Here is a 10,000-nt window from a genome sequence, read left to right on the forward strand (position 1 = left end):
CTTTCATCCCCACGATCGAAACATTGATTACCCTAACTAGTACCATGGATTTCTTTGTTGCGTAGTCGTGAGAATTTGGTGTTAGATCAAGATCACACCTCAAGCTGAAGCTGATAATTTTCTTTATTCTCAATACCTGTCTGACTGACATTTCATTGAAATGTGAGGAGAATTTACGTACCGATCGCGTCCTGGGAGTCATCGCATTGTCAAGAAATATATAACTAAAGACTAACTGCCTTGAAGAGGTCAAAAAAAAAAAAAAAAAAAAATTCTGGAACAAAAATCGTCCAAGGACGCCAATCTTGTGAAACAGAGTCTTTGCATAATTCTTTGATGTAACTATTTCCTGCTGTTTTTGACGAATATGTTGTCATGTCCGTGGCTACATAACTTATAAACGCTCCAGAATTTACTAGTAATTACACAAAAATGAACTTCTTTTTTGTAAAAACGTGTCAATTTCGCTTATTTTCCTTGATTGACGTAGATGACAGTTACACCTTGTACAAACTACACTCCTTCCTTAATTTAGTAAATGATTTCTGCTTACCAATACAAAGACCAGTGAGAGCATTTGAACGCCGTTTGCTAAGAAATGTCTTTTCTAAGGCGTTGATATTTTCGATATGCTACTGGAATTCTCAGTTTCTTCTTTTTTGCGATTAAGGCTAAGTAGCTGACGGTCGGTTGAGTGTACACACTTTATGCTGGGGTCAGCTTAAGCTTGGACCGCAAAAAAGGCTACTTCTTTCACATATATATTAATTTACTTTAGTTTAGTTTTAAAAAAAATCACACCAGAGACTTCGTTTTCCTAGTGTTTATTTTTTTAATCATTCCTATTTCGAGGGAGATACACACCGTCGACTCTTCAGTGTTTTTTAATTTATTCCTCTTAGGCTAGCATTTAAATTTCGTCATGTGCAATTAGTTTATAGAGTTTTCCCTTGTGTGTTCTGCTTTCTCTTAAGCTACGTAGTTATCTTTTCATGTAACAGTTTTTTAGTTGTTTTTTTTTCTTTCCAATCACTCAAAATTGCCCAAAACCTTGTTTGATTTTTGTCGGTTGACGCAGTTTCGTGGCGTCGTTGGCCAATTTATTTAATCGTAATTTATCTCGCCGACAAAGATAATGGAGCAAGACACTAACCGAAATTCATTATCTTCCATTAACATTTATGTTATCCATTCGCACTCAAGAATTGGTCAAACTAAAATAACAATCAAATGTGCAGAAGACTGCTCACCATTTCGCGGGTGTTTACAACATTCTTTACAGCACAAGTTGAACGAAATTGAAATTGATGTTCTGTGATCTTCCGATGCTTTTCCATTTCTCACAAAATAACGCATTTTCCTTGTTTCTTAGATTTTACCACAACTGCTCTCAATGCTTCATTGAGAACATCTATGTGCCCTTTCTGTTTTAAAGCACTGCATTCTATGTACTTAATTGCATTTATTTTCTTCATCATTTTCTTGGCTTCTTTGTAAGACACCATGTCGGTGCCTCGCTGGCCGCCGTCCTCTTTGGCGCGTTTTTTGAACTCATATGCATCTCGAAGATCCAACTTCGTGCCTATGAGCACTATGGGAACTTTAGGTACAAGTTCCTTGATCTCCTTGTACCACTTTCGTTCGACGTTTCGAAAAGATTCCACATCCGCTAACGAAAAACACAGACAAAAAACATCGGTTTCGGGGTAATTCGTCTGCCTTTCTTGTGCTTTGTCCCTTTGGGATTCGGTGTCCCAAAGCTCCAGTTGATATATTTTTCCGTGCACGTCGATATTCGCTATGTAAGCACTTGTGAAGGACTCGACTTGTTTACGAGAAAGGTTATTAGAGCTGTAACACAATTGCAACAGTAAGCATGTCTTTCCAGTGTTGTTGTCACCGAGAAATACGCACTTTACCTTTCTCTCGATGTCTGTATCCTTGTCAGCAACAACTGCTACACCATCCGCCATTTTTGTGTCACCAACGATATATCTTGCCACAAATACGACGCGTTTGCGAACTCTTCTTGTAGATTTTCTGGTTCTGTGATCGTCGGTTCTCTCCGTAATGCAGGATTCGCGTCTCTCGTGACCTCTTCGGAGTTGAAAATGTCGTTTTCTCGATCGACTGGTCGATCAAAGGCGGTTTATAACGAACTGAAAATCGCACAAGATTACAGCTCTTCGAGAAATGACGGATATTTCGCAAGAAATTCTTGTGGTTTTGGGCTTTAATGTTTTCATGAATTCGCTTGACACTCGCAAATGTCACTTTCTTTCGGCGAATATTATTATCGAGACATCATCTTGCGCAGTTCACGGGCTTGGAAGCGCTTCTGTTTTGCTTTCGGGGACAATTTCACATGATTTATCTCCAATGTGCAACTTGATATTTGGGTGGTCACGAGCAAATCTTCCGGGGATTGAAACCTTTCAACACCGATTTGTCATGCTCGCTAATCTTGTGCCAAATATCGACCCGAAACAAATGTTCCAAGCGCTTGATTTCAAAGTCGATGTCACGGCTCTATGTGAAAGCAGTCTTGGATTTCAGACAATGTAAAACCAACAAATCGAACGAAGACCGCACCATTATTTGGGCAGAAACCACTTTGTGTTCGCCGTATGATTATTTATAAACACCGTTTGAAATATTGTGACGTTCTGAGGAGATTAGCATTTTTTTGATCCAATCGCCACTGCGATTTCATATGGAAATTCTCGCCGTGATATCTCTCTCAGACTGCTTCCTTTACTCAATCAAGAAAAAGTGGAATGTCACTAGGCGCTGGACAGACTTTGGGAACATCTTTCGAAGTTGAGGTCGTCGAGGTGCCCCAAAATAAATTTAAATCCCTTGCTTAATGAATTATTAATTATCGTGAATGTGTCTGGAACTTAAAGCGATTTCTTTGCGCTTAAAATGAGAATAAAACTCTAGATTGTGATTTCCATATTAATTGTTAGGCGCATTTTAGCTTTGCACAACCATAAATTAGTGGCAGAGGCCAGGCTGATAATTTGTGTTTTGAATATTTTTACTTTCACGACAGTACATTGTGTATTTTCATGTGAATATTTCGAATATCAAAAAACCTCACTGTCATTTTTGTAAGTTTAATATAAAACACCAAACGTTGACATCACAGTGGGAATCCTTGTGTGTTTAAGAAATGAATTATTTTTAGTTCGCAGTTTACAAGGTACATTATCCACCTTGTGTTTATATTTAGTTTTTGCTAAAAGCTGTCCGCAGCAGTTTAAAGGACAATACAGGATTCTTCATTCTTTTTACGATATGTCGCTTTCGTACCTAGTATTTTCGGATATTTCTTTCCACATTGTCTAAGTGTTGTATGACAATTATCTTTTCTTTCGAGGTCAAAACGATTGAAATTCATTTCATTCACGGGCAATACCGGCCAATATCATGACAGGAAAAATCGTGCAAATTTGCATATGAAGTTTGTCCTTATTAACGAGTTTTCCTGTTGTTTACGTTCTTCGATTTCCCAAAAAATATTTGTTCATATGATCTGTTTACTAATCCAATATTTTTCTGAATGAGGAGACTTTTACATTTGTCAGGAAAGATTGCTAAGATTTGATCTGGTTCCTTGCCCCAACATGCCGGAAATCCGTCTTCTTGATTGCATATTTTACGGAAGTAATTAATGAGGTTAAGAGTTTTGGGTTTCTCTTTTCACGAAAATCTCTCTCTTGTAAGGCACGGGCCTAGTAGAAATCTCGTTAAGAGACCGAAGGTGATGCGTGACGCGAATTTCTTTCCTTTACGAGTTCTTTCCCGTTCTGTCTCTAAAGACCCTTTATCACTTACCGTGATGCACTGCAATCATCTTCAAATTTCATGTACCATGAAATTCCGCCATCATCGAGCCACTGGTTCTTAGTACACCTCAATGCATGAAGTGGCCAATTTTTTGGTCACCTCGTACGGCTCGCTTTGCGACAGTGATTTGAATAAATAACAGACTAAAATAACTGTACATTTGATGTCTTTCTTGCTGAAAAAATACTCCAAGCTTGTTGTGGAAAAGAAATACTGTACTTCCACAGCACGTAACTGCACAATGTCCGTTAGATCCGTTAATCGGAAAAGTCTCCGCTGCCATACAATAATACATCAATTGAGAAGGATCGCTTGAACTGGATCGTTCTTGCTTTGACGATGGCCGATTTTATACTAGAGACGCAAAATCCGTCCAGACGAATTATGCGTCTCTCATATCATCCGTCTAGTGTAAAGACTGGACGAACTATACAAGACGCAGAATTCGTCTAGGACGAAATTCAGCAAGAGGTAATTTGCAAGTAAGAGCCATTGGCCATTTTTGGAGGTTGGCTGTTTCTTATAGCGTGCTCAGCGGTCTTTCGTTGTTGTGTGCCCTGACAGATTTCTTAACCCTTTGTTAAAAAAAAAGGTTAAATTTTTATGTCATGTTTGAAATTGATTTTGCTTCACTTACAACGTGAAATTGGACGACCTGAAATTAAATTGAAATTAAAAGTCCAGACCTGAGCGACAGCCCTTGGAATGAGAATGCGCCCACACAAGCACGGTTCAGACCAAGGTAGAAATAGAGTCAGAGTGCTTTTTTAAATTACACGAAAATAAAGATAGCGGAGGAGGAGGGGGGGGGGGAGGGGGAGGGGGGAGGAAGGGGGTCCTTGTTCCCTTGTTCCCTTGTTCCCGAAATTACTTTCAAACTTGTTCTCAGCTTTTTGATCCCTAAAATGGGTTATGTTCCCTTGTACCCTAAGGACCTCAAAATTGCACTTTGACCCTTTGGCTTCCAGGAGTGTCCAGCATGTAAATTCCCTTCTCAATTTCAATGAAATCAGTGTCAGTCACACCGATATTGAGAATGAAGAATATTATCAGTTTAAGAGGTGTGTATTTGACATAACAACAAATTCTTATGACTACTCAACAAAGAACTCTATGGTTCTAGATAGGTGAATTAACGTTTCGATCTTGGGAATGAGAGAGTTGTCGAAAGTAATTAGTGAATTACTTTGGTTTTGCATTACTTCTCTCAGTGATTGGTTCAAATTTCTCGCGTCATTTTGTTCAACCAATCGGAAGTGAAACCAAAACCAATCGTAGCTCGCGCGTACACTTTTTCCCGCGCTTTGTGTCGGCTACGTGTAATTACTTCGAGTTTTGATTGGTTTACTGGATTGTCTCCGACCTTTTTGATTGGCCAAAGTAATTACTTTGGTTTTCATTTTACGACAATCAATTGAAAACTGCTCTAAATGCGACACGGACAAAGGTGCCCCTTCTCATTACTTGCACCAGTTTGTTGCCGTGAAATGACATCTCGAATACACGCGGCCTTCTCCCGTCTGACCTTTTAGCCCAGTCGGGAGTTTCCTTGTACAACGAACTGTGGTTAACGGGGCTTTTTTTTTTTTGTTCGTTGCTCGAAATAGCACTCTCATAGATATCTCCCTCGACGGCTACCATTTGAAAAAAGCGTACCCCTTTTCGTTACATGTATATATAAAAGAGGCTGTTCACATTTGAAAACAACGTCGAAAAGTCCAGAGCAAAGGAGAAAAGCATTTATCTATACGCCTCTATAATGTTCTTGAGGTCAAATGATTTTTTGAAAACGTGGTCTTTGTTAGACTTCGTTTCAATAACTGGCCGTCAATGTTTTAAGCAGTAACATGCTGTTTAATGTTAGAAATTCAACAGCATGATGATTTTTTTGCATCAAATGGAAACTCGGAAAACAAAATCCGAGCTCCAGATGCGATTTGAACCCACGACCCATGCATGCTGTTGCATTTCTGAGTTTTAGTTGGCTGGTGATTTAAAAGTTCATTTTCTTGACTGTTACCATAGATTTCTTTGTTGGTTAGTCATGAGAAGTTTGTGTTACATCAAACTAATACCCTTGCGCTGATAATAATCTTTTTTCTCAATACTTGTCTGGCTGATAGTGTATGGAAACTGTGAGGTGAATTTACATACTGAGCACTCCTAGGAGTCGAATGGGTTAATGTGATGTCGGGATGTAGTTATGAGTTACATCAACTCTTTGTGGTGCAGTTCCATTAAGACTTCTCGCCATCTCGGAGTCGCCTTTAGCTACTTTAAGCAAGGACGATGACGGCTACAATTGCGAGAACGTCGTGTAAAAATATTATTTTCTGTTATTGTAATAATTTTGTGATTACTCCAAGTCCTTCGGCATGGCAAATGTGAGTCCACATTCCAAGATTAAAATTGGTGAGAACGGTGTGGACATTGAGAGAAAAAAATTTCGTCGTCAGGTGCTGGCGTCCTTTACATGACCTCAAATTTGATCGTTTCACGTCGTTGTCACGACGAGAACGGCAAAGAAATGAATCAAAATGCAAAACGCACGTGCAGGGCGTGCAGAGATATTGTTTTTGCTAATTAAACCTGTTATTTTGTGACGTTCTCGTAGGCGTCTTCGTCATCTTTGCCTAAAGGGCCACCGACAACCACAAGTCTTTGCGGGCGTGCAAGCTATCGGCGCCATTTTCTGTAATACAGAAACTAGTATTTTTTGAAAAGTCAAATTCCATCGCCTCACATCGTCGTGTTTTGGATGCCCAGTAGCTTCAAACTTTGTTAATATTTTCCTTAATGTTTAAATATTGTATTTTTGGCGTTATTTGGGTGTTGTGTTCGTGTTAAAAGCGAAATGAAAACTGTGAAGAAAGGTCGTCTGCCGAGGAAGGAAAAGCGCCATGTTATTTTCGTTCTTTACAATCCGTATCGGCACTATTCGCCGTGACATCTAAAAGACTTTCTTCCATCGTCTCGTTTCTCTCTCACACGTGTTTCTGAAGCGAACCGGCCGATTCGATTGCCCGGATAATAACAACAACAAAGGCGCGCAAAGGACACTGGTTGTTGGTGGCCCTTTAAGCTTCTTAGTAGCTCAGTGATTACAGCATCCGACTAGTAGATCAAGGATCTCGGATTTTTTCCGAGTTTCCATTTTGGTGCAAAAACTTGTCATGTTGTTGGACAGGCTGTTACTGGTGACAACTAGGATTTTTCGCATTTGCGTTTTGTCGTGATGTTTAATCCAATTTATGCGGTGTTTTTCCCCTTAGGAGAGGAACTTCTCGCTAGAGCCCGCTTTTGGCGAGACCAGACTTTATTTGATCGAGCGCACGGCATGACAACGAAATCTTGTGACGCCCTTGAAAGTATCGCAGCAGCTGGATAATGGCTGCTATCATGAACAAATTGAATACTCTGCAACCCACAAGTTAGATCAAAAGAAATGTGATGGAATTAAGAACGAGATTTGCAGTGTCGACTATCTCAATGGGATGCGTACACTTCCGTCCGATACCACTTCACTGGAGAACTTACATTACAGGGTGTTTCTTTGGACTTCTGTATCCTGCGGTTGTTAAAAAGGCCAACCGAAACAGAATTGTATAAAGAGAATGGACCATTAATTTCTATGCTGTTTAGACGCAACAGCTTTGAGTTATTTCAGAATAGCGGAAGCAAAATGACTTGTAAATGGGTATAGTAAATTCTAGCCAGAAAATCGGAGCCTGGGGAAATATTGCAAGATGAAATCTTTGATTCTTACATTATCTACCATTTATAGAAAGTCTTTGAGTATTCTGTTTGTTTTCGTAATATGCATGCGACAGGCCCGGACCTACACAATTTTTATATGATTAAAATTCATCTTAAGTTTATCTCTTATAGTATTTAACAAGGTAGATTATTCCAGCCAAGTTGTGGCGAATATTTAACAATTATCCGCCGAAGACGAGGTGAATACTGATCGGTGAATAATTGTTTTAGTATAATTACATAGGTGATTATTTTAAAAATATGCATTTTCTTTAAGACAATTAACTTCGTCGTCTGTCACCTCGACAAAACAGCTTGCGGCCATTTTGAAAAAAAAAACTTTACCTGAAGTGCAACCAATCAGCGCAGAGAGTTTTCAGTAATAACCTATGTAATTATACTAATGGTGGTTATTTACCTCACCGCCACCGCAGTATTCACCGCTTTTAGACATTGAGGTGAATATTGTAGTTTATACTGAGTAGGGGAAAAAGTGACCAAAACCTTTCCTTCATTATGGGAAGCCATTTTGTTTCTTTTCGGCTGCTCGGAAGTCAATGGTACTTTGTTAATGACCCCCGTGTTAACCAATCAGAACCCGCGAAACGCACCATTCACTTGTGTGGTGGGGACTTGAAGTCATTATATGGAACAGGTGAAGTTCACTTGAAAACTCCCTCTTGTACTTGTTGTCGCCCTTTTAGCCAAATCTGGAGATCGGTTCGCACCTAACCATATAAGGGAGTTGACGGGAAGGAGAATACAACCAATCAGCGTGTTTAATGAACGGAAACTGCTCCGCTTGTTCTGCACGTGCGTTTTTCAGTTTTGCACGTTTCTTGACCAAATTTGGAGGACGCATGCACAAGATGCTGAATTTTAGGTTCTTTCTACTCCCGTTCGTGCAAGTTTAATATTAGACACTTAATGGGCCCTTTGCAGGATAGTGATCACATGGTACAGAAATCGCCATGCTGGAACGCAAATTGCCCACTGGGACATCTAAAACAGAGAAAATTTAGATTACTCGCTTTGTTTTAGATGTCCCAAAAGGCAGTTTGCGTTCCAGCATGGCGGTTTTTGTACCATGTGATCACTATCCTGCAAAGGGCCCATTCACATTTGACATTAATTAGGACGGAGTATGAACATTTGCATGGTGATATCAATATTTTGGAGTGACATCCGCGTAGCTGTCGACCTTGTCATTATTTTCCTTTAAAAGGACGCCTTTGCTCATGTCCAGACATACAACTAATTAGATGCATACTGATCTCAATAAGCGTCACGAAGTGTCCCCTTCGTTCTTTTTTCCCCAACTTCAATATCACTCGTGTCTAGGTAAACCGACAATTAACGCCACAGAATGTTCGCTAAACTGTGTTCCTGAAGTGAATATAAAGAGCTGCATTTGCCCAACGCTTATCTTAACACTTACCTTACTGTTGGAGACAGGGCAGGAAGCAAATGTATGCTTATCCTTGACGGGACACTTCCTGGTGGATATGAAAATTGGGTGTTCGTCTAATAATTTATTCCTTTGTTCTAACCCTCGTCTTTCTGCTGTGGTCACCCAGCCTGGTTGCAAACAATCTTGAAAAGCAGTTTCCCATGGCGTAAGTGAAACCAACACCAGGAACACTGCTTCACCAAATCAATTTAGACGCTGACGATCAGTTGAGCCAGTCAACTTAAAGCTATTCAGTTCATAAAACACAAAGTTCTCTTTCGTCGATATGTCTTTTGTACGTTAATTGAATTGTTCTCTCATGAACTGTAACTTTTTATAAAGTAATTAGGATAGTACGCGCACTCTCATTGGTCAATAGCTGTGTTTAGATGAGGGCATGGAAATACGGCTGTGACGTCACACGAATTTTGATTGGTTGTGTTGTCAGGCGCGCGTTTTGATTGGCTGGCCGGAAATATGAGCGTGTATCAAGAAAATCTGTTTCAATGAAGAAGTAAAAAAAAAAAACAGCATTATATTTTATAAAAGCAACAGAGGACTTTTTTTCTGTGTTTCCAAAGCCTCATCCAAACACTAGCACTCGGGGGGAGTTGGGAGATTCGAGACAGTTATGCAAACCCGAGACGCAGTCGAGGGTTTGCATAACTGTCTCGAATTCTGTGAAAGTGAAAGTGAAAGAATAAAAAAAAAATCACTGTACATAAATTTGGTTAGCTCCAATAGTCCTTAGAGATTCGTGGGTGACTGATCAACGGCAGGAAACACTGTGAGTATATTGTATCATATTAAAATGAATTTCGTGGGATAATGCAGTTGTCGTCGAGCTTTGAATGGGTTGTGGTCCATCTTTGAATGGCTTAGCCCTTGTTCGTACGAGTCAGTGTACTATAGCCGTCTTCACTGTAACCATGTAAGGTTTAA

At 39.7% G+C, this 10,000-nt stretch overlaps 1 protein-coding gene across 1 annotated transcript in view; it reads left to right on the forward strand.

Annotated features, from left to right (window-relative positions):
• The window catches only part of LOC138032814 (dnaJ homolog subfamily B member 12-like), a 23,117-nt gene extending 15,387 nt beyond the window's left edge, over positions 1-7,730 (forward strand). Inside the window, exon 10 of the mRNA XM_068880535.1 lies at positions 7,125-7,730. Coding sequence (XP_068736636.1) covers positions 7,125-7,240 — 116 coding nt within the window. The 3' untranslated portion in view covers positions 7,241-7,730. The remainder of the gene's footprint in view (positions 1-7,124) is intronic.
• The last annotated feature ends 2,270 nt before the right edge of the window (positions 7,731-10,000 follow it).

Source organism: Montipora capricornis, chromosome 14, assembly GCF_036669925.1.
Source record: "Montipora capricornis isolate CH-2021 chromosome 14, ASM3666992v2, whole genome shotgun sequence".
In the NCBI taxonomy this organism is placed as follows: domain Eukaryota; kingdom Metazoa; phylum Cnidaria; class Anthozoa; order Scleractinia; family Acroporidae; genus Montipora; species Montipora capricornis.